Source organism: Sardina pilchardus, chromosome 11 (genome assembly GCF_963854185.1).
Source record: "Sardina pilchardus chromosome 11, fSarPil1.1, whole genome shotgun sequence".
NCBI classification, from domain to species: Eukaryota; Metazoa; Chordata; class Actinopteri; order Clupeiformes; family Clupeidae; genus Sardina; species Sardina pilchardus.
Window position 1 is genome coordinate 27,799,975 of NC_085004.1, and position 27,863 is coordinate 27,827,837.

The following is a 27,863-nucleotide window of genomic DNA, read 5'->3' on the forward strand; positions in this document are numbered from 1 at the left end:
GAGAGAGAGAGAGAGAGAGAGAGAGAGAGAGAGGGAGGAATCACAAAGAAACATCCTTCCTGGAGACTCCACACCTCCTCAGTGGCTCTGCTGCACGGGGGCTGATAGGGACTTTACATTTCACAGTGTGCTCAAGCGTGTGTTCGAGAGTGTGAACGTTTTGTTACCAGCCCTTCTCCTCACAGCTGAGCAGTTGACCGGCAGACAGACTGAAGCCATGTCCAGCTCAATCCTGAGAAGAAACTCCAGCAAACTAGGACTACAGAATCTCCAGAGGTCAGTGAAATAAAGGTTATGTCACCTCAGTAATTTGGGATTATAACACACACACACACACACACAGACATAGTAGATGATTACTGTTAGGTCTCAGGTGTGTTTGTAGTTTCAGCTGAGTGTAGTATGTCATGACTTCAAGTTGAACAGCCAGATGCTGTCCTTTGTTCAGAATGTCGGCAACATGAGACCACAGGTAACTCCCTAGTGGGAGGCATGTTTGGCATTTAAGAGAAACGACCACATGCACTGTGACAATAAAGATGAGAATTTCCACAGAATACTCAGCCACTTCTGATGTCAACAGTTGTACATTGTTCCTCCAGCGTGTCTCTGGTGCCTTTAAAGCTTGTTGTTATTGGATGGAGACTCAGGGAGTGTCTCGGAGACTGCTGAGGCTATGGAGTTATGTGGGTCAGGGGGGCAGCCCCTTGCGTCGGCCCCATTGTTCTTGTACTAATCTGTAGGTGTTTGATTTAGATCGGGGGAGATTACTGTTATTTTTCCAAGGCAGATTATCACCAGCTTTCATCATGTCGGACAGTTGCTATTGACGGTCCATTTTCTGTCATGATTGCCAGAACAGGAGAGGCTGTATTGTGTTTGCAGATCTATCTTGCCATCCACCCTTCCGCTATCAACTCTTTTTTTATGGTTTCTCTGTGAGTTAAGATAAGGTCTCCTCCTATACAGTATGTGAGAGAATATGTATGTCTTTGTGTAGGCTTTGCATCCCTGCCCCCCATGATTGAGAGCCTTGGGATCAGGGTGTTTTTTGGGGTTGACTCAAGGCAGCTTCACTCTGTAGGGTGGAGTGATCCGTCTCCAGTGCCCTCTGAGCTGAGCTGCCTCATCCTGCAGTACCTCTGAGGTCAAAGGTCACCAAGACGCTATGTAAACGATGAGCTTTGAAGTACCTATAGAGTTCAAAGGATCACTGCTGTGTTTCTATGTTTTAGAATAACAATTTGGACAGAGCAGATATCACCATTTGTCTTTATTGCAGCTTTTGTGAGGAGAATTTGGATTACATTGTAAACATTTGTTCATGAAATGCCAAGAAAAATTGAACAAAAACAAATAGTGGAACAAGACAATAGTTCTGTAACTGAGCCAGCGCTTTAAGAAATGTAATGGTCTCATTAATTAAACCACAATATGTTTATAAGCCACTCTTGGAGGAGATGCTGGTCTTTTATTTTGTGGATAAATATTTTAAAATGTCAAACCTCAAAAACTCTCTGTTGTTGGCATTGCTGTGCTTCAGTTGGTAGGGAAACATAAATGACATCATTCATAAACACCTCCCACCAAAAGCAGCTTTCTCAGCATGTGATCCTGTTGATGTTCCCATTCGACTGTGTGTGTGTGTGTTTGTGTGTTAGTGTTTTGTGTGTGTGCCTGTGTGTGGTCTTCTTCATGCTGCCCGCCCCATATATTTCTGTAAAGACAGGGCCCTTGCTGAAAGGCTTCATCTTCCCGTTGTCCCTCATGAACCCTTATGTGGTCCAGCACTGTCAAGCCAGTGTTGACAGTCACCCACGGCCACCAAACTTCCGGATCCTATGATGCACAGCTGCACGGAATCGCTGAGCTGCTTAGCCGCCTGATGTTGGAATAATATATTCTACTCCGAATGCAACCCTTCTGCTGATAGATACTGCGTCGTGCTGTAACAGGCCTTCCCAGTCTGTCTTGTTTCATTCCTCCGTCTCCTCCTGCTTGCCAGGGGTGCCAGCACAAGGTGTCAGTCCCGGAGAGGCTTTGCACTTTATGATCTATTAGACACGTTGTGTGCTAATCATTACAAGGAGGCCCTGGTTCAAATCAACACTTCGTAAAGACTGCCCCGTGCGCCCTCCCGTCGAGCTTTAAAAATGAAATTGCGGGGGTGATGTAAAAGAAGTGGAATGTGAGTGCTGGGGTGCTTTTGGTTCACGTCGGAGAATGGAGAGTGTTTGGCGCTAGCCTATTCTGCTCCAGTATTTAGTCCCGGGTTGTGGCCAAGCACATTGAGTTACTCCAGGCTAAGCCCCTTATCCCTGGTCTGTCTTGTACAGAAGCCCCATCTAAACCCCCACCTACAGTAAAGCAGCGTGATAAGATGAGGGGAGAATGCAGTAAACCAGTACGCAAACATGCTGACAAACTCAGAGAAAGCTCTTTATCTGTTCTTTATCTTGTGCATCAGGGCCTGGGGCAGGTGAAAGGGCAGAGGCTCAGGAAGTGAGGGGCTGTTAGCACCTCTATGCTACGTCGCCCTAATGAGAAGCTAATGTGGTGAATTTGTCTCTGTTTAACTGCAGCGAGGGGCACTGTGATTACCAGCGTCTCACTGGCAAACACTGCTCGCGAAAATATCTACGCTCAGCTCAGTCGGAGCTATTGCGGAGGTCACCGAGGACTCGTGTGTAAAGTTTGCGAGCAGAATCGGCCCCATTATTCGTAGGAGTCGACGGTTTTGCCCCACAGACTCCGAGCGGCCACATGAGCTGTGGTTCCTTTGCAAGCCTGTTGGTGTGTCGCTTTATGACATCATGAAAATGATATTTAGTGTGTCTCAATGGTTTCCTTTATTGCTGAAACCTCCCTAATGGCAATGACCTCATCTAGTCGAGGCCCCCTCCTCCTCCTCCTCCTCTTCCTCACCCCTCCCCCTTAACCAACCCCACACGCTCCCACCCCGCTGTATCTGTGTCACAGGCCTCAGCTGCCTCCTCGCAGGAGTGGAAAATATGAGGGCGATCAGATCAAGCCAAGCCCTCACCACAGAGAGACATACTGCACGTTCGTATCATCAGACTAGCCAGGGATACGTGGAGAGGGGTAGGGAAGGGTGGTGGTGGTGGATGTCATCACTGCCGTGCAAAGCAGGCATCTGAGAAAAGAAGCCACTCTATTATTTCCTCCTGAGGACGGCCTCTGACACCCTTTGTCAGTGATATGAAAAAGTGTTGTGAATGCACAGGGGCACTCGAGAACAGCATTCTCAAAACAGCACATCAAAGGAGAGCTATTTAATGTTGTTTTGAGCTAAATGCTCAACTGTTAGGGGAACTAATACTGGCTAATTAGAAAAGGGCAGCACAGATGGATCCAATTTCCTCCCCCCTTAATATCTAAATTTGATTCACTCCGCTGAAGTACCTCTGATCACTGGAATGGTCGGATCTCTGCGGTGTGCGAAAACGACCACGATTTAGCCCATAGCTGAAAGTAAACACACCAGAGATTTCATCTGATTTTATGGAGGACATTGTGTCTGTTGATTCGGTTTAATGAGGACAATTACAGGCCTGGCTGTTTCTGCTGTAAGCCCTTGGATTTAGTCTCAGAACACAACGTCAACAACAGGAAAACAGAGAAAACCTGTATCCTGTCCAGTCATTAGCAGTCGAATGCTGTCAGCTTGGCGGTGCGAGAGATTATGGGCTCATATTATTTAACTCAAGGTTTGGTGACATGCTGATTAGTTCACACACAACCCTGAAATGAATGCAAGTCACAGATGCATGCATAAAGAGATTAACGGGTTTTAATAAGCACCTGATTGTTGGTCAGAGGCTGTGTGGCGGACTGGTCTCTGACGGCTGCCGTTGTGCTCCTGCTTGAACCGGGGGTTCGTAGCGGTGACCTATTTTCCTGTCCAGAAGTTCCTGGACATCGGTCAGCCTCCATCTCCCCCCAGATTTTCCAGTGGAATCTCTAGCAATTAAACGCCCCACCTCAGTTACAGTTACATGGTAGTATATTTCCTATAAAAACTGAAAGGCTGACTGTTCAATGCTCAAATCAGTGAGGTTAATATTCACCACCAAGATCTATTAGACCTCTAGACCAGGAAACACATGTGACCATTTATACAGACTTAAATAACACTCAAAAGATGCATGAGTTGCTTGAGGTGTTGTTTCAACAAGCTGAACTCCCAACAGCTCCCAAGCTAAAGTTTTGGACAATTGCTTGGACTTTCATAGGGCTCTAGAGGAAAGTTCTCTGCTCTTTGCCAAACAATTACATGGGAAGAGAGGGTGTTTGGCTGGGACAGGCTCTCATTTACACAGATGTTTAAACAGAAACAAGGACTGTTTATTGTTATAGTGCATTTAAGTCAATCAAAAGTACATCCACTGCCATCTTGCAGTTATGTTGTGCGTACCTCAAGTGAAACATGCATCGTGTGGCTATCAGGACAAAAAGTCATTTGACCAAAACAAAAGAATTATGGGTACTTTCCATGATATATGGGTCATCTCTGTCGCTTCACAGGAAGTCACGGGGAAGTTTCCTGCAAATGTGATATCTTTGTCAGAGAGCAAGGCAGGACACAGCCTCTTTCCTGGCCAGAGGGACCTCTCTTCCTCTCCTAAAACGTGACCGCCTTCCCTTGGCCTGCTAAACGGCGAACCGCTGCCTCGCTCGGCCTCGCTCGCCTCGGTGACCGAACCCTCTTTCCTCATTTTTTACGCGCACTGGCGCAGCCAAAGGCAATGAGCTAATTCAGTGGCAAGAGCACAGGAAAAAGAGATGAGCAGTGAGCAAAACGCTAAGTGTGGCTATAGTGACTTTGGACTGAGGGAGCTATTGAAATGCACTTGTATGTAGGGCAAAAAACAATCAGGGTGACAGGGATCGGGATATTGTGTTGGGGGGGTGTTTATGGCCGTCAGCGTCACCCCAATAAAAGCATGGCAGAAACACTGAAGCAAGCCGGCAGCACAGAGCAGAAATACGATCCACAAACACCACCACAGCAGATGTCTGATAAATAGCAGCTGTAATCTGACACACGGAGCCCGCTGAGAGCTGTGAGCCTACTGAGGACTCTCACACCTCCGATCCGCTTCAGACCCCTCCCTCTCTCTCCCCATTCCTTTGGTTTTAGCCTTTGAGCTGATTACTCCATTTGACCCGATCAAGGGGGTTGTTATCTGTAATGGTTACTCAAACAGAATGATTTCATCAAGAATCACTGGACTGGTTCCTACTAGTTTAGCTAAATGACAGCACTATTGCACCGGAGAGCTTAACATGGAAACACAACAAATGGCCCAATACAAGGAGTGCAGTTTGGGTAAGATGAGGTGACGTCTTTCACACTCCACCGACCGTGACTTAGGTCCATTAAAAACTCCTCGTTTTGGCCCCTCTTCTGCCGCTGAAAGATAAATTGTTGATTTACTGCTCCTGTGTCAGCAGAACATTAAGTTGTTGGACTCCTGTACCCCGAGACACATAAATGATACTTCAGCATGGCCCGGGGACACAAGTATGCTCACCAGTCCCTAAATATAGAGAGCGTCTTGAATGTTACTGGAGTCTCTTGGTGTCCAGGTCTTAAGACAGCCATGTAGATGCACTTTGACATCACCAGTATGTCTTGTCCCAGCACACGCATGACTGCTTGACACATATGCAATAACACCAGCACAGGCGCTACAGTACACTATGCTGTAGCCCCTGCAATTCTCAGTGCTGACACATATGATTTACATGTGCAGCAGTATACGTCTACTTAGCTCTTGCATGGTACACCACAAGGTAAAGTTTGTGTGGGATATACACAAGGCTGTGTCACTACTTGTAAGATATCCCAGAGGTTTTAACCCACCACAAAACAAGCAGAGACAGATATCATGATCTAAGCTTGTCCTTCCTTTTTGTAGGATAACGGCCCAGAGGAGCGTTGAGGATGCAGAGGAGATTGAGCGTGAACGGAGACGAAGGGCCAGACAGGGTTTTGGGGCCCAGAATGGCTCAGCAGGGTCTGGGGAGACCCAGTACAGCGGTGGATATACACTGGAAGACGACGTGTAAGTATCAAGGGTTTTACTGGACCAAGGCCTATACTGTGTGCTTCACTGATCTTATTACTGATGGCTTGGAGTTGAGCTTTTGGCGCAGGATAACTCAACAAGTAGGCTATTGTTAACCCTGTTAGCTTTCACCTCTCTGAAATGCCCTTATGTAATAATTATGAACTTTCAAAGAAACATCACTTCCTATCTTCCCAATATAACGTACCATCAGCCTTTATCCCAAATGATTTGGTGAAGTCCGAAATTGATATTGAGAGGACACACCACACCACAATGAGGTAACCTGACATTTGAGGTCGAATCACATAATCCCTGGTCTTACCACACATCTTTTTGAGCTTGTCTTGTTGAACACAATGTCCTAATGAGCAAACTATGAATGTGGCTGGCGCCATTGCACTAGCTGCCCACCGATCATGTTACTGTTACTAAAATGAAGTTTGAAAAATTTAATCTAAATGGTGACCCACAAGATACGACTGTTTTGTGGGTAAACCAAGAAGAGAAACCACACTGAGTCATTGTGCTGCCTCTGTTCCTAAGTCAAAAAGCAAACACTCCAAGCATCTCTGTGGACATGGTACTGTAGATTCAGGGGGGTGCTCTGTAGGTGGCACTCTGTCATGGATCCAAATGACTTCATACTCATTTCAAGTCTTTGTGGTCATCCTTTAATTTCACTTTTTAATCATCAAGGGTGAGTGTTCACTCTCATCTGGGCTCTCTCTCGCTCTCTAGCCAGACACAAAGGAAAATACAGCATCATTTGTATGGCGTGTTCAGTCAACCTGCGTCAGTGAGCAGTGCTGACTACATCTCCCAGATGGAGAGAGTGCATAGTTAGCTTCTTCAGTGGAATATTCTTAATGAAGCAAGTAACATGCTTTCATCAGCACTCCAAAGGCAACATACGTTTACTCAGACCTCACGGGAGGAGTATGGAAATAGAAGCACTTTGCTGCATAATGTAATAATCATATAATGATTTAATTCACATTTTGTTTTGTTGTGGTGGCACGCGCATGACTCTGAGAAGGAGAAACATTTGTTGCCAGATTTCCCCCCAAATGACTTATTGCTAAGTGTTTGTTGTGAGCCCAAAATAAAACATTCTGTTGTTGAGGTAATAACCAGCTAATGATCCATTGGCGGGCGAGTGGCGAGAAAGCAAGATGTTTGGCCTAAGTCTGTGGCTCCACTGCAGCTGCAGAACTCTCTCTCTTTGTTACACTTCCAAAAGTGTTTGGGGCTTTATGTGGGGGAGGGAAGGGGGAGTCCTTTTTATGTGGGAGGAAAGATACAGTTGACAATGAAGAGCACAAAGGGCTTTCAGTGTGGGTCTCTCCAGGGGACAGCCTCTGCAAACCGCTGGGTGAACGAACGGCAGCCCTTTTCGGATAAAACGGGCATCAAACAGGAAACACATTTTCCCCTCTCGGTTTGTGTGTATTTCCATGTTCGCTCAGCTCGTTTCCATGGTATCCCCGCGCCTGGCGCACACCTGTTGTTGGCCTCGGCTCTTGACTGCGTGGCACAGGCCTCTGGTTAAATAAACAGTGCCCCAGTGGTGCTCCGTGCCGACTGGCACAGGTGTCGCTTTGTTGGGCACAGTGGGATAGACGTCTGATCGCAGTATGGCTGCTGGCTGACCTTCACACATGCAGGGCTTTGTCTCTGGCTCTCTGTTTAAACACCATACTGTCTGCAGCTCATATGTCAGTGCTTTGTGCCTGCTTGAAGTTGCTTTGGTGGTTCACAATAGCAATATCCTGTCGATGTGATTTTGAACAAATTGTGTGTTTTTTGGGGGGTTCATTGGGTGGACAGAGAAAAGCTGGGTTTGGTGTTGCCTATGCTTTCTACTGTTGATCATAGGAAACATCTGACATACATACCATACTTGCGCATATGTAAACAGGGCTGAGGATTATCAGTTAGGCAATACTGCAACATATAGAGGTGGAATGTCACAGAATTATGTAAGTAAAGCTATTGGATAATAGTCTCTATTTAAAGCCAGCCGGACACACAGCGTAATTATTCATTGAATTCCAAACCTTTTATCTCATTTTCTCCACAGCTCTGAGAGTGATTTCAAGCCTTCGCACCAGTCAGCTATGGAGGAGGACGAGGGGTTCAGTGACTGGACCCAAAGGCTGGAGAAGCGTCGGCAGAAACGCATGGAGGAGCACGCTAGCTCGACGGAGGAGGACAGGACGGCACCAGCACCATCACCCAGACAAAACGGCACAACCACGAGACGCACCAGCACCAGCACGAGCGTCTCCATCCTGAAGTCCACCTCACACAGACCACTGCAGAATGGAGCAGGAGGTGGGCCACAGGAGGAGGGCTGCAGCTGGAGGAAACACAAGGAGCAAGAGGAGACGGGCCACAGAGACTGGGAGGGAGAGGAGGACCTCAGGAGAACAGGAGCAGAGGCCAAGGTACAGCACAACCATCAGGGGGTCAGGATTTGACTGATTAGCTTTGCCGATTAGCAAGGCACTTCCTCGTCGCCATTTTCCAGAAATACAGCCGAATCATGTCCGGTGCCGTTTTCCTCATGCTGATTGGTGGCTGTTCCACTCTCAGCGCATGCACGAGCTTAGTGTGGGCACGAGCTCTCCTTCTGTACCTTACGTCAATCAGTAACCTGGCACTTAATTGGCTAAGTAAAACGGCACCGGAAACAAGCTCCTTCAAACGCCATGTTGAAGCCTGAAAAAATCGTTCAATTTTGGCAATTTTCACTAGCCTAGCATTCCCATTGAAATGAATGGGGGCGGGACTTGTTCACTTTCTCCAGTTCTTATAATACCTCCATGAGCACAACCATCACGTATCAAACAAGACCTACAGAATTGAGGTTCCACCGACTCTCAATAAGCACAAACTTTCTTCTTGCAGGTAGACAAAAAGCCGCTGATCATATCGTACACATCCAAGCTGATCCTGCAGCACGACGGGAGGCATATGAACGGCAATGGAGCGACAGACGGAGGGGATGTGACATCACACATGACCACATCCAAGATCTTATCAAGGTAAGAGCCCACTATAGGCTAAAATGGGCTTCATATTTTCATGTAATTTCAGCTTAATGTCAAGTCATCTCCACTGGTTTTTGCACAGTCATGGTGCCAATTTCGTCACTGAACATTATTCTAAAGCACCGGACTGTGCTAATAGTTTCTTTTAGTAAGGAGACAATAGTACATATAGGAGCCCACTACCTGTTATCAACAGGCTATTCCTCGTGAAGGTAGGCTACTGTATGCTCAGATAAACAGATGCAAATATTCTAACATTCCACACAAAGTTCCGCATGAGTTACACACTCATATTGAGAAATCACACAAATAGGTGTAACTTTCTTGACTTCCTCAAATATGACATCCTTCCTGAGTTCAGCTTAGTGTTAAACTGAACAGGAAGACATAATTATACACAGTCAGTCATGACAGACAGAAGACGATCATCCTCTTCCTCCAGCTACCACAAAGTCAGGTAAACCGCTTGGCTACAATTATATCAGAATGGAAATCTAGCCAGATGGAAATCTAGCGTAAGTGTCATCGCTCTATGATTTATGATTTTAAGACTTTTAGAACTATGGAAGTTTCTGCTATGACAGCTGTGTAATGTGGTGTGCAATCTAAAGAACAAACCTACTGTAGGTCATATAAATCTGCAGTGAACACACTCATATTGAAAACCTATTAAGCTGGTTGTTGATTAATTGCATAATGGTGTATCTGACCTGCTCACTTGTCTCACTTCATTTGCTGTCACCGCAGGGCTGAGAGTCTTGCAGAGGATGATGAGGCATTCGAGGCCACCCAGGAGCGGGAGGCCAAACTGCAGAGCATCCGGCTGAGCCACCAGCAGAAGGAGCAGCAGGAGTTAGACGAGCTGAGGCAGAAGGGCATGGAAGCCCAGGAGGAGCTCGAGGAGCTCAACGTGAGGAGAGAGGAGCGCCGACGCGCCCGCGAGGACGAGGACAGAAGGCGGGAAGAAGAAGAGCATCTGCGCCAAGCCAGAGAGGAGGTAGGCTACAGTAGGCCTAATGTTAACGCAGCCCGCTCTTGCGCAACATACCGACATTATCAGGCATATCAAGTTCACAAAGTAACTTAGGCCGTAACGGAGGTTTTTAGGGAACTATTTAAAATATTTTTAAAAAGATAAACACAACTGTCGTATACACTAGCTAGGCCTAACCAAGTTAACTTCATCCAGTAGTTTCATCATACAGGAAATAGGCTACTGTACAGCAAAATACATCAGTTAGTTACTGTAGCCTGCTACCAAGGTTTTTATCAGCACCAACTGTAAGTTAGCCTGACGTGATTGGGAATAGCACGCTAGTTAGCTTCTGCTCAGTTGCATCATGCACCTCACCACACTCAACTTATGAATTCTCGTGTGTGTGCTATCGGATCCATCAGGAGGAGAGGCAGAGAATGCGGGATGACATCGAGCGGAGGAGGATGGAGGCCACGGAGAGGAGGATGAAGCGCCTGAGCACCTCTAGCGTCGAGGAGGAGCCCTTCAGTCCGCTCAGTCCGAGGAGCCCCTCATTTAAGGTAGGCTACAGCAGGCATGACTGATAGCACTTACCATGTAGCCTGATGTCTACTCATACCGTAGCCTTCGTGCAGAATGCCTATTAAAAAGCTTATACCAATATCTCATCTCTACTGGTGGCATTTATGTTTTATTTTTCATGCAACACATTCAGAAGCTTCTCATTCAGTTCTATCCAGTAAGTTGGATGTAATGGTGTAAATGTGGTGGTGTGGTGGTTAGTGTTTGATCTGTGAAATGCTGTACAATCACATTAAGTAATTGATTTCAGCCATGAGTATTTGGTGTGAAGCAGTGTGTGGCATGCTCGTCTGTTGTACCCGCTTTGTCCTCCTGACTTGTTGCTGCTTCCCCTTTCATGGCATGTTGACATATCCTCTGTTTCCTTTTCAACATTGGGACATAACAGAATTGTATCAGCTATTCACTGCATGCGTGTGCTGTGCTCTTGTCTTGACTATAGATGATATCTAAACATTTACACTCCCCGGACATAGGTGTAGTCCTATCTAACACTGCATGTGTGCAACCTTTCAGATACGTACCAGTCTGCCAAAGCTATTAGTCTGATAAGAATCTATCTTTCACTGTGACTAATCAAGATTGGCTAAACATTCTCTGCGACATGGGTTCAGTTTTTTCCTCCACAACATTTCTGACTTATCAAGACTGGCTGAATGTTTTCTGTGACGTGGGTTCTCCACAACAGTTCTAAAATTGTAAAAAAAAAAAAAAAAAAAAGGTTTCTGTTGTGCAGTGTGTTTCTGTGCAAGGTATGCGTGTCTGTCTGCAGCAAGTGTCTGTGTGGTGTCTGCCGTTTTTGTGCTTGAATCGTTGCTCGCTGCCAATGTGCTTCTGCCTGTGTAATTTCAGAATGAGAATGAAGAGAGGGTGACTGCAGAAAGCACATGCTCGGTGAGTTTGTCACTCACTAGCTCAGTGTGTTCAGGTCTCTTGGTCACAAGGTGCTGTGGGAAAGAACCACAACGGTGGTTTGAAAGTGGGTGTGACGGGGATCTGCCAGCTCTCTCTGTGTGCTGCTTTGTGTTGTGCTTTTGTGTCCCTTCCTTCAGTCTCTGCAGTAACTTGAGCGACTTTTGAACAGTCATTTATTTTCATGATAATAAAAAGTTGTCTTTAAAAAAATATATATGGTCAACGACGACAGTGTAAAGCACTTCAAAGTGTGTTAAGCACTTTAAAGACTATTTAGGAGTACTCTCAGAGAGGGACAAAATGACTGGGATAAGCGCTATGTTAGCTTATTGATGACAGCTATCTGATAGATGATTGCGCTGAGACCACAGAACTGCGTGATCAGCTGTAAAGCATCCTGCCAGTTTCCCTCAGGTACTGTGCACATGCCATGCGGTGACATTGAATCCAATCTATTTATTTTTCCTCAGATCACAGAGAGAACAGAGTCTTTGAAATGCTCACTGAAGAAAAGGTGAGTTCATTGACATAACCCAGGTGTCCTCTTGAAAAGGAAGTACACATACACACTAGGAGACTTTCACGGGTTTGGAAACTGGGGATGTGGTCATAAACTTTTTTTTTTCTACTGGTGATAAAAGCACTAGTTGTGTCTTTGACCGTAACCACATTTGGCTAAATGGATAGAGTGTGACAGTAAAGTTGACAGGAGCCCGGCAATTGGGTGCGACTTTTTCTTTTATTGCGTTACTTTTGTTCAACGTGATTTATGGCGCCGCTAATCCACTCCAGATGTTGCCCTGGTGTTTGCGTTTGGTGGTTGGTGAGATATGCACTCGCAACCATTGTCAGGCTCCGCACTGTCTGAGCCTGTTCACTATCAGCGCTAAACAGCTTGCTGCCACACTGAGATATGTGTAGAAAGGATGCTGCCTGGGAGATGTCTTGAAAGTGAATCAGACAGTCAGACAGAGAGTTGAGATCTGTTAAGATCAAGGGTTAGATGAAGAAAATGAGAATCCTTGTCTGTACGTCACATTTGACATCCAGTTGAGCCGACGTACTGTAGCTGGCTGAGGGGTGCTCCACTTTGCCAACAGTGTGCAGAGCATCTTTTCATTGTTTGCTGAGATGCCAGAGGCGACGGGTGAGAGGAAGCATCTCACTCCGCTGATGTAAACATGACGGAAGACATCCTGCCTCAGGTCCTGCTGCTGCCGACGCCACTTCACCCCTCTCCAGTGAACAGAGCATGACATCATCGGGTCTTATCCAAACACCTTCCCTCACCGTTCATTCATCTCTGTCTCTCCCCAGGACAGCCTCGGTTAAAATTCCCCAAATCTTTTTTTAATCACTACAGCATGATCTCATCCAAGACGACTGGAGAAGATTCAAAGAGCACATAAAAATGAATACCGGAAAGGAAAAGAAATACAAACCTATCATTTCACCTCCTTTCTTGTGCTCTGTAATTATAGGACACTATGTTTTGCCTGGCACAGATATCAGCTATATAATATGGATGTACTCCTCTGTCTGCAAGCATGATACACATACTTAATGAGTTAGAAGGTAGACTCGTTAGTTTGTATGATTGCTCAAAGTTTTCCAAGTCTTTGATATGGAACAAAGCACCATTATGAAACCATTGGGGAGGTTAAATCCACTCCTTGGACATTAGTTTGGCAAACAGTACTAAATACAGTTCTCATCTCCAAGTCATGAATGGATGACATGACATGTATTATACTTTAGCTCTTATTTTCAAATAATATTTTTCCCCCCTCCTTTAAAACAGCAACAGCCTGAAGAGCGCTCAACCCCCCGCACCAATTGCCAAGATTGACGACAGACTGGAACAGTACAATCAGGCCATTGAGGTAAGCTGTTCTCCATTTGCTCCGGGCAGTTCATGAGGGACAGATACTGAGCACTAGCGTGAGTCAAACTTCTGAGAAAAAAAGATGCATTTCTCAACACGTAATTTTCACCTTGCACAGGGACCTGTTTCCCAGACACTCAGGTGAAGTGTTCATGCTCTGACATGTTCCGCTCGCTCACTCCAGGCCATGCGCTCATACATGGGCTGACGTAGTCTGCGTCTCTGTCTAACAAATCATCTTGCGCTTCCCCTCGTCAGTGAGAATGAACGAGACTTTGCGGTGTTGTCTCATCTCAGAGTTAGAAGAACACGTCATACCTGGGTTGGCAGATTTAACTGCAGGCGGGGGTGTGTGTATGGGGGGGGGGGAGGGGGGGTGGTACACAAATACCCCCTCTGCCTACCACCCCCCTCATTTATGGGAAAGCAGATGTGCAGGACTCATTGAGTCACCATCCACTGTAGCGGAGTGATGTGAAGAAATGTCACTACTGACTCAGAACCAGTAGTCGTCACAAGATCCTCACCATGTCCCAACATCATTACCTTGAGCAAAACCAGGTCTTACACACTGAACATAGTCCAATGGGATCACCTACTCATGTTTTTCACCATGTGCCAGCAACGCCCTCATTTGGAACAAAGTCGGATACACCTGCAAGAATAACAGACTTATACACACACTGTGCATCCAGCAAAAAGTAATATTGTTAGTCATACAAATTTTTAAGCTAATGTCTAGCCATATGGCTCTTGGGATCCACATTCTGATGTCTCCGATTGAACATGTGCCAGTACCAATTGTGAAAAATTGTAAAAGAAATCACTTAGACATGCCTGTGTAGCATATGGCCCAAAATAAGTAATTCTATCTCCAGTGCCCTTGGCCGTCTTTGGCAAACGCCGAGAAACGTGTGTGCCGTTTTCAAACAACCGCAAGAGTCAGCAAAATGGCATGAATACAAAACATGTTTCCTCTCAAACAAAGCCTGTCAGGCCCTTAAATTTATAACACCCCCACTTGTGCGTACAGATTTCCTCAAAGGAAGCCAAAGCAGCCAAGCAAGCTCTTATGGAGATCCCCAGCTCCCCTGAGCCTGTGGCCTCAAAGAAGAGCCTGTTTGAAGCAGGAGATGCCTGGAAGCAGAATGCCACAAAGACCACTCCATCCAAAGTACAGTAGTCCACTAATCTATGGACATATGTACAGTAATTTCCCGCATATAAGCCGCATTGTGTATAAGCCGCAGGACAGTGTTTTATGCAAGTTAAAAGAAACAAAACCATATTAACACCATATTAACTGCTCCCCTATATTAACCTCATAGCTGAAGAAATTTTGCAAAATCAATGTATAAGCCGCGGCTTATAGTCTGGAAATTACGGTACATAAGATGTCTGTTTTGACCCTTTGTTATCTGCCCTGTACATTTAGTTGAGTGGACAGAAATGGTCATGGAATACTAAAATATATATTGAATACATTAAACGACTTAATAACTTAAAGTAACTTAATACATTAAGTTAAGAACACTTACAGCACAGCCATGTACATTAAAATCTACTAATGTAATATAATAATTATCATAACACTGTGTTCAATGTCTGTGCCTCAGGACGCAGAAGACTTGAAGGTGGGTGTGGCTGACCTTATCACCAAGTGGGCACAGGGCAGCTCAGACGGGAGTGTGAAGACCTCGCCCTCGAAGGCAGCGGTGAGATGATCTATGAGAGTTATACTTAACAGCAAAAGAGGTGCTGTTGCTGTGACTGAGATCTGCCACAGTTTTTCATTCACGTTTGTGGCTCTGTAACCATCAGAGTGAGTAGTTTATGTGAAGATGACAGCATTTATGTCACTTAAGATAAACACACAATCTAAAATAGCTTTGACAGCAGTCATGTGTCTCTTGGCAGGCATGCTAAACCCTTGATCTTGAAACATTACCCATAACATTAATACATAGCTACTGTATATATTTCCTCTCCTTCAAAGTAGTAGTAGCTAGGTATAAATACTATTGGTCATTAGCAAGACACTCACTGCATGCAATCTGACACTAATGAACATTTCCCCTTTGATAACATGTAAATTAAATTTGTGTCTTTAGCATCTATTGAAAACTCAGGTGCAATGGATGTATAACACATGTTTTGTTAAACATGTTGTATTAATAGCTTTTGGGCCATTCTGAATTGTTCAGACTTGGTAGCTCTCCTGCATCTATCTCTCCCCTTTTCTCTTCTTCTACTCCCTCAGTCTTCTTATTTCAACTCCCCTGTCTGGTGTTCTACTTACCATTTCCTTCTCCAAGGTAACTGAAACTTTCTTTTTCCACTACAGACGTATTTCTCCATCTTAAACTCTCTCCATCTGCCCTCTCTTTTGCCTCAGCTTTTATTGATCCGAAACAAGCCCGAATACAAAGTCCAAGTCAGACAGTGCTGCTATTAAACTGAATGAGCGCACCAGCTCTGGTTGAACGTTCACAGCTGAGGGAGTCTCTCTACAGATAATCTGGTTTGCTCTGTGGCTGTTATCTGTGAAATTCTGCCCCCTACTGTTCAAATGTGCAGTGAACATTATTTGGATGAGACGTGTTGGCATGTCATAAGTCAATCCCTTAACTATGTTGCTCTATTCAAATATCTTCAGAAGGTGTTCACATTTAGAGGTCAGGGTTTGATTTACTACATTGATGTTCCTTCCTCTATTACAGGAAGTGAAGCCTGGTGATGTGTTGAACAAGAAGAACATCTGGGAAAATCTAGGAGACTCACCTGGAAACTCTGGACCTGGAGCAAAAGTAATGAATGATTCTTTTAATCAGAATTGTGTAACCACTGTCACTTGATTTCTGACATGGTTGGGCTTTTTTTCAAAGAATAAGACAGATATACGTGGTAATGCTTATTGTGAGATTCCCCTAATGGATGTAAGATGATAATTGGCATGAATTGTAGATTTGAGTAATAAAACATATTACTAAATTATTCACTTTATGGTTATCATAATGATCCAGGCAGCAAAACCAATATATACAGCATGTTAACCATAAGTGTAATTGTTTATGTATCTTTATTACAGGGCAGTCCTTGTGGCAAGAAATATAAATTTGTCAAGACCCGGCATGGCAAATATGAAAAGATTGCAGTTGATGATGACTACACATTTGAGAAATCAGGTACATTCCCCCTCATTTGAAATAGATTTATTGATACACCTGTACCTTACAGTAAATTAACTCATATCAGATTTGTATATTTTTACAATACATGTTTATCTTGAAAATATTATAACAATGTAATTGAATAAAACAGGATTTTTGTAACAATTCACATTTGAGGTGTCTGCAAAAGCTGCTTCATGACCAAGACAATGTCTTTTGCCATTGGCATTCTGTACTTTGTCATTTGACCAGCCACTTTGTATGTGAGACTAATTTGAATAAATCAGACAGTTGTCATGTTGTGCTGACTTTGATCTTCACACCATGGGCTATTTATCATCACCTCTAACAGGAGAGGTCTGTCACAGCCCCACACACTTCCCTTACAGTACATTATAAGGGCATGCCGGTGTCGTGTCGTGTCTTGTCTGGCTCCCTGTACATGTGGATGGGATGGGCATCAGAGGGGTTTGCTAATCCCCTGTGACTTTGTAAGGGGAGGGTAGCCAGGTGGGTATGGAGAGCAGAGTATTTAAGCACACTGGGCAAGACCTCTTCACTGTCAGGAGGCAGGAACTACAGTAGGATCATGTGTGCCTTAACATAAGTTGCACTGTCCTGTGTTTGTGATTCTTCACATGCCTGACCAGGATTCTACCTAGTGCAGGTCACGCCTGTCTGTCAAAGCCCCACTTAAACTAGGGTTAACTTTAACTTTAATGTATGGTTAGAAATGAACAAATCTTGGGACAGACTGTGACCATTTACCTTGTACAATGACTACACTAGCCAAAGTACAAACATCTAAAATGACATTTTCTGCTAACAACACACTCAAGCCAAATCCTTCTGAACACAGACCTGAGATGGAGCCATACTTTATGGTTGTAAATAAGTGTTTGCATAGACAATTGAAACAAGTCTTGCAGACGTAGTCTGGTTCTAGATTTTAATTAGTGTTAATTCAAAGTGTACTTATTATTATGAAACACTGTCCAAACACAAAATAGAGACATTTTGAATGGTTGTCAAGTATGTGAAATTGCTTTAATCAATCCATCAAAAAGCAAATATAATCATTGAAATACAAAACTTTTGCACATTATTTTTTTTTACTATTCTTAAGATATTGAACATGCAAGTAAAAACAGCCATAGATAAAACTTAGAACATTCAAAATGACCCTCCCCCCGAACAAAAATATACTATACTGCTAGTGGACAACATTGTAAGACAGTGTCTTCAAAGCCATGGAAAAGATTCCCACAGAAGGCACCTGCATTAAGGCATCCCCTAAATACACCTAAACCATTCCGTACCCTCAGAGCATCCAAGAATTTTCTCTCATCATCTAACAACATGCCATCTATGCACACGGTCCTGAGAGGACCCTGATCCACTTAACTTGCTCATGTCAAACTACATTAGCTAGTTATCCAATAAACCCTCTGTCACATTCTATGACCCAACTCCATTCCAAATCTAAAACATCTCCACCAAATCCCTGGTCAAAACATGGTTACCTAGACAACTACTGTACATTTTAAAGTTTGCCCAATTTGCAGCAACCAGTTATTTTATTGTGCACCTCCGGAAACTGTTTAATGAAAAACCAACAGATTTTACTGTTATACTCAATATACATACCTTAAATATATATAGCACCCCAGGCCTAGCCTTCAGCCTCCCCCCCACTGTGCTTATGAAGTCACTGCCTTACACAGCTGTGCTTGTCTGTCTTATTCTGTCCTTCTGCACTGTCAATCCAGGAATGTACAAGCTCTATTTTCACACAGAAACACCCACAGCACTGGGCCCTGTCCGGTAGATACTCTGCCACACCCATGCTCTGCTTAAAAGCAATTAGTAAAAAAATAACTGGACATTCTCAAGCATGTACCATGTGTACAGTGTAGCTAAAGCTAAAAGTTTGTAAAAGCCTGCTAGCAAATCCTTCCTGAAATGATAGCTTGTCTTTTCTCTTTTCAGTAAACTGATCTGAGTTGGATACACTTAGAAGGTTTAAAAATACACATCTGAAAAACCCATTGCTCTCAGACATCGCTCTCAGGCCCATTGCTCGTTGTTTTGGACTTTGACGAACCAAATCCTCTCGCTGTTCTGTTAAAGTCCTTGGGTTCCTCTTCTTGAGTTTTGCGTTGTATTAGACCCCTCTCAAACATCGTAGCAATTTTGTTCAGTGGTTTTTCAGCAGCCTCCCTTAGCTTCCTAGCATCAAAACGTGGACTATAAAGAAGGACCGGTAGATGATACACAAAGGAAGGGATATCAACCTGGCTTTCTTTTGAGGGTTTTTTGTCGCCTTCTTCAGTTTTTTTGCCATTCATTTGCTTCAAGATTTTATCTTTGGTAGAGAACATCTGAAAGAGAACTGCATCCCACATCTTCATAGCCCTGGGGGGTGCCTCCTCCTTAGCAATCTCCTGTCCTGTGGGTTTATCACCTGCAGTACTTCCAGCTTTGCCCTCTCCCCCTTTCTTTTTGTCATCCTCTGGCTCCTTGGTCTTTGAGTCCAGTTCAGGAAACTGGGGCTCCTCGGGTTCAACCACCATGTGCTTCTTCAGTCTATTCCAGCCACTCAGCTTGGCTTTTAGTCCTTTGGGTTTCAGTGATGCTTTGGCCTTAGTGTCTGCCTTTGGGGCAGCTTTCGATACTTCATCCACCTTCTTCTGTGTTGATGGAGGTGTAGTTGAGGAGGCAGACTGTTTGTGGTTTGTTGTTGCAGTTAAGACCTTATCCTTGGTGGTATCACCACAATCAGCTGGTGACACTTTCACTATAGGTTGGGTCTCAGGAACTGAAACTGGAGGTTGTGTTTCTGTAGTCTCTGTAGAGGCTTCTGTTTGCGTTATTGGTGTGGTGGCTGTAACTTCAGATTGTGCTCGAGGAAGTGATTGGGGTTGTGTATTTGTTGTGACTGTAGCTTGTGTTTCCACTGTTGAGCCTGGAGGTTTTGTTATGACTGTGGTTAGAACTTGTGGCTGTATTGTCACTGGAGATTTAGTTTGATTTTCGGGGAGTGTCGGTTGGGATTGGGCTGTTTTGAATGCAGGTGTTTGCCTATCTGTGGCTGGAAGAGGTGTCTTCCTAGAATCTGGAGCCTCTGTTTGTATTGTTTTAATGGGGGCATGTGATTGTGGTGTTGAGACAGAAGCCTGTTCTATAGTAGAAATTTGCGTTATTGAGGTTGGGTGTTTTGAATCAGAACTCACTTCTGTGAGTACCTTTGAGTCCATGGTAGCCTTTGAGTCTGATGAAGTTATTGTTGAATTACTTGGGACATTTTTGATCTTGTGAGGTGGCATAAGGTTTGTACTTGTTTGTACGAAGGGCTTGTTGTCTTTTGTAAGCTTCAAAGAAAACTTGGTTGATGGATCGAAGTTTTTTTCAACTATGTCTGTGACTTTAACATCAGACATACTGGTGGAAGTAGCATTGTCATCTGTGGTCTGATTTGGTTTGTTTTCTAACGAATGGCTGACATTACCATTTCCAGAAGAATTTGTGGAAGAACCAGTTGAAAGTATGGATTTGTGTTCTAATCTAGGTGAAAGATATTGTTTTGTGTTCATCACTTGTTCAGTGTCAGCAGTCATCACAGAGGCTCTAATGTCCATGGTGGACTTTGCAGATAATTTATTTTCTGCAAAAAGCATGCCAGAGGACCTAATCTCACTGTCAGATTTGATGGACTGCCTGATGTCCATGGTTGATTTGGCATAAAGCTTATTTTCAGTAGACAGTGCTGTGTAAGATTTCCTCTCCATAGTTGGAGTTGTTGACATAGTTGGAGTAGTTAAATTTCTCCTGTCCATGATTGGCGTTGTGGAGATTCTCCTGTCCATGATTGGAGTTAAAGGGGTTCTTCTGTCCATTGTTGGAGTTGATGAGGTTCTCCTGTCCATGATAGGAGTTAATAAAGTTCTCCTGTCCATGGTTGGAGTTGATAAGATTCTTCTGTCCATAGTTGGAGTTGAAGAGGTTCTCCTCTCCATAGTTGGAGTTGAAGAGGTTCTCCTGTCCACAATTGGAGTTGAAATTGTTCTTCTGTCCATAGTAGGAGTTGATGTGGTTCTTCTGTCTATAGTAGGAGTTGATGTGGTTCTTCTGTCTATAGTTGGAGTTGAAGTGGTTATCCTGCCCATGATTGGAGTTGATGTGGTTCTTCTGTCCATGGTTGGAGTTGATGAGACTCTCCTGTCCATGATTGGAGTTGAAGTGATTCTCCTGTCTATAGTTGGATTTGGAGTGGTTCTTTTGTCCACAGTTGGAGTTGAAGTAGGTCTCCTTTCTATGGTTGGGGTTGATGAAGTTCTCCTGAGCATTGTTGGAGTTGTTCCTGTGTTTGTTGTAGAGTTAGCTGATTGTTTTACAGCTGTTGTAAGATCATTAAAAGGATTTGTTAGTGCTCTGGCGTAAGTCATTGATTTTGTTAAAGTGTCAGCTTTAGTGACTAAAGATGGAGTTTCAGTTCCTGTTTTGACCATGCTAGGAAGTCCAGTCTCATCTTTTGATAAATATGGAGAATGAATGCTACCAGTAAGCTTTTTTGATGACTGACTATCACTACTAGGGATAATCAAAGAATTAAAATCTGTTGCCAAATTGATGGCAGAAGGGATGACTTCAGGGAGTGTTTTTGGTGGTTCTGAATGGATCGTGCTTGAAGTGGTTTTAGTGTTTGTCTCTATTGTAGAGATTTCAGTGCCTGTAATAGATGTAGAGACTGTGGTCTCTACACTTGACTTTGTAGTAGCTGCATGCAAGTTTGTATCAGTGGTGTTTTTCAATTTCTTGGTCTCTGTGGATATATCTGACTGGGCTTTTGACAACGTAGAATTGTTTGGAAGCGGTTGTGAGGTTGAATTTGAATTTGACTGTTTGCTGACTATAACTTGCTGTGTAGATGTAGATTCTTGAATAGGCAAAGATTGTGCCATTTGTTTCACTGGCTTTTCTGCAGCATGTGAACTTTCATTGTTAATGTTTGTTTTGGGCAAAGGGTAAATAGGCATACTTTGTCCATTGGTTAGGTCCGAAGTCGTCCGTGTTATTGAGTCTTTCACCGAAGATGGCTTCAGATCTTCTCTCACAGTACACCCATTTGCCATAACTGATTCAGTCGTTTGTTCAATAAGCTCCTTTGAGCTTGCCAGAATTGCCTGTCTGCCGGGACTTATGTCTTTTTGTTGGGATGATACTGGTGCATTTGGTTTTGACATACCTTCTGTTGGTGATTCCTGAGTTTGTCTAGCTAAAACAGATGTATCAGGGATTTTCTCATCAGATACTGGTGTTTGTAACTGATTCACTGTGTTATCAGATGATGTTGTCACTCCTGAAGAGTTCTGAGACACAGACAGATGGATCATGGAGGTGCTCAGCTTAGTTCCAGTCTGTGTGTCACTTTGCAATTTTGTAACTCCTTCAAATTGCTGTGACTTTTCCTCAGGTTTATTCATAGCATCTGAGGAATTGATATTGTGTGTTGCTGAGTTGACTGTTCTTGAAGATGACAGATCATCTAGACAACTTTTGGGTGCATCACCCGACTGTGTTTTATTTGCAGAGGGACCGTAATAAGTCTTGATTCCCCCATAAGCAGCATATTCAACAGGAGTCAGTCCATAATAGGTTGATTTCACCCTAGGTTTGTGTAGCTCACTTGTCGATGCATTCAGTCTTTGATTTCCAAGTAATCGTGATGGAGGTCTTGGTGACCAGTGTACTGGGGTGACAGGGGTTTGATAGGGTGTGATGGGGTTTTGATAGCTCTGAGGGGGAGGTGCAGGAACTGGAAGGCCCTGGCTCACAGATCTTGGTATGGTAAATTCCTTTGAGGGTGTCGTTGGGGCAACTGCCTCATATGTCTGAGCCCTGGGAATCTGATACTCCTGTGTGGCCATAGTAGGCACAGTCTCCACACTTGCTGTAGAAGTTAGCTGAGAGGCCTCTATCGGTTTTGTTCTCATTAAAAAAACGTCTGATGGTAACTTGGGTATTGACAAGGCCTCAGCGATAACTTTAGCTGCTAGACTAACTTCTTTTTGAGGCTCGTTTAAGTCAATGCCATTTTGAATTTGAATTTGAGGTTTGTTTATTTCCTGTGGCACAGAAGGTTTCAGAGTATTAAGGGGTATAGCAGATGCTTCGCTTCTGGTGATGATAGACGATATGGGTCCCTGAACCTCTTTTTTAACTGCATGGTGGACATCCTTTGTGGAGGAGAAGGTAGGAGGTGCAGCAAAGAGCAGTGGGTTGGCTTTAGATATTTCTAAAACCGGAGTTTTAGCCCTAGAGACATGAAAAGCAGGAGTTTTTGGGCGCCCTGAAGGAGTTTTTCTTCCAGTAGGATCATAGGAAGAAGTCACACTGTTCTTCGCCTCAAAGGTAGGCGTTTTCTCCCTGTGTATAGTTGAAAGAGATGCTCCATTGTAGGATGTGTTAAGTCCAGTTATGTCTTGAAGAGATGGAGGCTTAGATAACTCATAAAATGTGGCTTTAGATGTATATACTTTCAAGTGTTTTTTCATGGCAGATAACTCTCCAGAAACCATGTTAGGGGCAGAACCCTGTGAATACATTTCAGACTCTGGCTTATGGTGTGTGACTGATGCTGATGCCAGGACTGGCACATGCGGTTGACTTGAGGTCTGGGAAAAGACTGGAATTTGTGGAGGACCAAGAGGGGCTGGAGAGCTTTGGAACGGCACAGGGAGAGTTTGTTCTTGAGACGGTCTTGGTGGAGACATACCCACAGTTGGTCCATACGGACCTTGTATTGGTTGGTTTGGAAAACTAGGAACTTGAGTTGTCACAGTGGGTCCATATGGGCCTTGTGTTGGTTGGTTTGGGAAAATAGGAACTTGAGTAGTCAGAGTGGGTCCATATGAGCCTTGTGTTGGTTGGTTTGGGAAACTAGGAACTTGAGTAGTCACAGTGGGTCCATATGGGCCTTGTGTTGGTTGGTTTGGGAAACCAGGAGCTTGAGTAGTCACAGTGTGTCCATATGGGCCTGCAGAGAGTTGTTGGTTTGCGATACTAGGAAATTGAGCACCTCCAAATGTTTGTATTGGTTGAGGGGCTGAGGGGGGCATTGGAGCTTGCTGTTGTCCTGGTGGTAGATTGGATAGTGGGATTGACGTTTTGTGTCCATAGGATCCTGGTATGGACGTCTGATTGAAAGCACTAGAAACAGGTGGTGTTAGAATAGGTCCAAGAGTCAGAGTTGAAGTCGACAAATGTCTTTGTAAAGAACCAGAACTTTGTCCAGGTGGCGCTTTGGGGAAAGGGGTAGCCTCAGTCGAGCCATAGGGGCCTTGTGTGAAGGGCTGGGGTAAGGCACTTGGGGTGGGGCCTTGTATTTGAGGTGGAGGTTGAGGGGGAGCTGTGTAGGCTTGGGTTGGAGCTGTTGCAATCAAAGAACTTGTAACAGGTGCTTGGATTTGCTGTTGTAAGATTGGTGGTGCTGGACAGACCCCAGCCGGTCTCGGTCCATACGGGCCTGGTGTGATTGTTTGACCAGCGGCTGGCTCAGGTGCTTTGGCTGTGGGCTCTGTAATTGACAGCTCAGTGATGGGGGTGGCATCATCAAACAGAAACGAGGAACATGCGTACAAGGGTGCGATGTGACGCTCAGGCACAGGAGCCAAATTTGACAATGACTGTGTAGATGCAGCCTCAGGTCCGTGAAAAGGAGAGTTACGTCGGCATGATAAGTGTGTGGGTGACTGCTGGTAGAAGGGTCTGCCTGAGTAGCAGTTCAGGTTGAGGGAACTGCCATAGAGCGGGACGTCTGGTGTTCTTGGTGGCGTTGAGGTGTCACTAAATTCTAAGTCACTGATCTCATTAACTGGAGAGAGATTCAAGCGGAAAGGGATAGGGGTTTGGGAACAGGAGGAAGACTTCTTCTTGGATGACTTCTTGATGAGTTTCTGCAGGCGGGCGTTGTCCTTGCCTGGTTTTGGAAGCAGTGGGGGAGGGTACTGGGAAGGATCCAGGTCAGGATGGGGTCCATTGCTGAAACTGACCGCCATCACCATTTCAACCCCCTGGAAGATAAAAAGGAATATAAAGGAAACTGTTACTTAAGAGTTAAGAGACTTTAAGGGAAATTATGTCATGAAAATGTTGTTGATGCTGCAACTATGCTTCAGTCCTCCTTTGTAAATTAAACTAATACAATCTTCCCTCAATTTTTCAGGTGAGGACTTATGAGAGACCAGCTGAGAAGCAGATTCAGAGCATTCAAAGACATTGTGACAATTCTCTCACATTCACCCAGTTAGGATATTAGACATCCTTTTTCAACATTTCATATTTTCCTTTGTCATTCTTTATCATTTCAGTATTTCCTATGTACCCTATGATAATGCCAATCTATTCTCTCCTTTAAATATGTTTTGCATTGTTGTCAATATATTTGTTTTGTATTTATGATTACAGTGTTATGATTATTTTGTTATTGACCCAGTTCCAATTTCAGTCATTCCATGTTATCAAAACACTGAAGAGACTATCGTGGTTTTAAGTCCCACACCTCCTTCAGAAATAGATTTAAAAACAGAATTGGGAGCAATAAACTGGGAATAAGCATGGATTGTTCTTCAGTATGTAATTGTCTGTCTGAATGCCTGCAATGTTTTATTAATGTGAATCGACAGCTAGCTGCATTTATTTTGTTTTCATTTTGCACTGCATGTGGCTTTCAGGAACATAGGCCAAGAGGTTCTGTCACAATGATAAAGACTTGCTTTGACTGCCTAAGCATTTTTAATGTGTCATACACGTTCAAAACCACCTTAAATATATACAATACATTGTAGTAAAGTGGTTTTAAGTAATTGAGTGGAAAAAGTATGCTAGAGCTAAGAAAGAAGTCATCCAAGCCAAGTGAAATTAACCTTGTGTATTTATAGAGGGTTTTTGCTTGGGTAAATATGTAGTCCTATTATTATTACGTTTACATGGGCTGGCATTGCTAAATATAATTGGTCTTACCAATGTCCTTACTCGTTGATCATCGCATTACAGACATTAATTTCCTATTTTCTTTTAGCATTTTCATTCAAAGCTAAAAGATGCCTGAAAAAAGTTGTGAATTTGGATCAATTATGAAAATAGCACATAAATGATGTTTAATACAGTCTGTGCTTATTGTTTCTTTTTTCTGTGAAAGTTGCAAGTATGGATGAACAACTGCATAATATGTATATACTCTCAGTCAGTCCCCTTTTTCACCCAAGCACTAGGCATAAAACATGAGTAGGCAATAAGGACCCTGTCAGTTCTGACCTAATTTTAACTTGATCCTTGGAGAGCAGCATAAGTCACCCTTAGTCAAATTACCTAAGAATATTAGTCTTACTAGTATAGATTTCAAGGTCCACTTGAAACACTTAATATATATATATATAAAATATATAATACTTGTACCAGTACTTGTGTTTGACCAGTTAGTGGGCTTGGTGAGTACTCATACACCTCAAAGGTGAGGAGCAGCTCCACTTTGAAGGCCTCACCAGCAAGTGCTGGCATGCGGTCAAGTTGCAAGACTCACTCTGCATTTTGCAATAACTATACCAGCAAATGTTTCTGACCACAAATGTTAAAACATCCACCATTACATACAGTATATCATGATTGTGTTGATTTGAAATGTACAGCTTGAAGTGTCCAGACAGTGTCTTCCAAAGCCTCCACGGAAGGATTACATTTGAAAATGAGTTTAACACACAACCAGACACAAGACCCAGACGGACACATGAGTAGAGGTCATCCATTTAAGGCACTGGATATATGGGGCACCACTACCATACATGCTTGAGAGGGGGCAGTATAATAATAGTGTCCACAAGCAACAAGCCTTGCACAGTTCCTTTCCAAAGAATTTGATCAATTGACTAAACAAAGTGCCGAATTTGAAAGTAGAAGTTGTCTTATCTCTTTGGTACATTGATTTATGTATGAGGCCATCCAATAAGGGATGGAAAAAGATCACATGTTCTCATATGACTTACCAGGGCTCGATGATGGATCACGACGACCCTTGATCCGTCTGTAGGAGAGAGATTGCACTGGTTTGAGGGTTTTAAATGTAAGATGCTAAGACTCCCAACATTCTTACTATTACTACATTGTATTTGCAATAATGCATTCCATACTACTGCTGTAGATATAAAGCAATTGATAGCATTTATCGTTCACTATTTATCGTTCTTAACATTCTTCAAGATACAAGTGCAAGATACTAAGTATAGCATTCTTTAGCCAACATAAGCAGGGCATGCCATACAATGCTACATGCAAAAAAAATAATAGATCACTTGATATTAGGGCCCAAACCAGTCCCTGGGGGCAAAAGCCTCAGAAACCCATGGGCACAACACATTCCATTGCCAATTACCTTTGACTGAAACACAGCTTTGAGTATACAGATGATTCTTGCTTTTTTTTCTATTCGGTTTACCTGTGTGAGTGCTGCTTTAGGGGGAAACTGACTTGCTCCCTGCAAATCCCAGCCTGGAGTGTCAGAGGGGACAACACAGGAGCTCACCCTGCCTACCCAGGGGAGAGCAACTACTCCAAAAATAAAACCCTTGCCCTAAATTCATGTTCTACTTTGACAACACGCAGGCAGCAGTAACCAGGCAGGCAGGCAGGCAGGCGGGCAGGGGGCTTTCCACTTCACCTGAGATATATGGTGGTGTCACTGGCCCCTGCGATACCTCCTCACTCCTTGGCCTGCATGGAGCTACCCCTACAGGCCACAGGGAGCATTCTGGTGCCTCTCTCTGCGTGTGTGTGTCTGTCTGTCTGTCTGTCTGTCTGTTGGTGGAGTCCTTATAGTGGGCTGCTACTACGTCCCGACCCTCACGGCACCCTTTCCCTAACTGAATTAGAAAGGAAGCCCCCGGCGAGATGTTAGGGACTACATCAGTGGGAGTGTCTTTCAACTATTCGGCTCGTGAATCACTGCCCGATGGTGTGGATTTTATCTGTTGAGACGGTAAACAGGGAGACGTCAGAGTCATAATTTATTTAATGACCACGGCATAATTATGAGATAGCAAGGTCTGCATGGTGATTGCATAGTAGTGAGAATAATTGTCTTTTTAACAGTGATGTTTTCCCCATATCCCCATATTTTCTACATTTGTTCAATAA

The 27,863-nt window shown here is 43.9% G+C and overlaps 2 protein-coding genes across 4 annotated transcripts; one reads left to right on the plus strand and one right to left on the minus strand.

The window, feature by feature from the left end:
- Positions 1–25,842, plus strand: lsp1b (lymphocyte specific protein 1 b). Of its 2 annotated transcripts, XM_062549034.1 has the most exons (14): positions 1–276; positions 5,943–6,089; positions 8,176–8,542; positions 9,006–9,142; positions 9,896–10,145; positions 10,547–10,684; positions 11,559–11,600; positions 12,092–12,135; positions 13,423–13,504; positions 14,540–14,680; positions 15,123–15,221; positions 16,227–16,313; positions 16,595–16,691; positions 24,901–25,842. In XM_062549034.1, the coding sequence occupies exons 1-14, from the start codon at positions 218–220 to the stop codon at positions 24,912–24,914; spliced, it is 1,704 nt and encodes a 567-aa protein (XP_062405018.1). In that variant the 5' UTR covers positions 1–217; the 3' UTR covers positions 24,915–25,842. The 2 variants fall into 2 exon arrangements, with proteins under 2 accessions (XP_062405018.1, XP_062405019.1); XM_062549035.1 differs by lacking the exon at positions 11,559–11,600.
- On the minus strand, positions 17,699–27,293 carry LOC134095472 (mucin-2). 2 transcript variants are annotated; one of them, XM_062549032.1, is made up of 3 exons: positions 27,166–27,293; positions 26,717–26,754; positions 17,699–24,748 (listed from the first exon to the last, which is right to left on the minus strand). In XM_062549032.1, exon 3 carries the CDS (start codon positions 24,737–24,739, stop codon positions 18,731–18,733), a length of 6,009 nt encoding a protein of 2,002 aa, XP_062405016.1. In that variant the 5' UTR covers positions 24,740–24,748; positions 26,717–26,754; positions 27,166–27,293; the 3' UTR covers positions 17,699–18,730. The 2 variants fall into 2 exon arrangements, with proteins under 2 accessions (XP_062405016.1, XP_062405017.1); XM_062549033.1 differs by having other exon boundaries at positions 27,103–27,195.
- Positions 27,294–27,863: the final 570 nt, after the last annotated feature.

Bases quoted from the DNA above. Each gene is read 5' to 3' on its own strand.
- lsp1b (XM_062549034.1), top strand. From the start codon at position 218: ATGTCCAGCTCAATCCTGAGAAGAAACTCCAGCAAACTAGGACTACAG. The intron at 8,543-9,005 runs GTACAGCACAAC...TTCTTCTTGCAG, and splicing joins GAACAGGAGCAGAGGCCAAG to GTAGACAAAAAGCCGCTGAT. The intron at 10,685-11,558 runs GTAGGCTACAGC...GTGTAATTTCAG, and splicing joins CGAGGAGCCCCTCATTTAAG to AATGAGAATGAAGAGAGGGT.
- LOC134095472 (XM_062549032.1), bottom strand. From the start codon at position 24,739: ATGGTGATGGCGGTCAGTTTCAGCAATGGACCCCATCCTGACCTGGAT.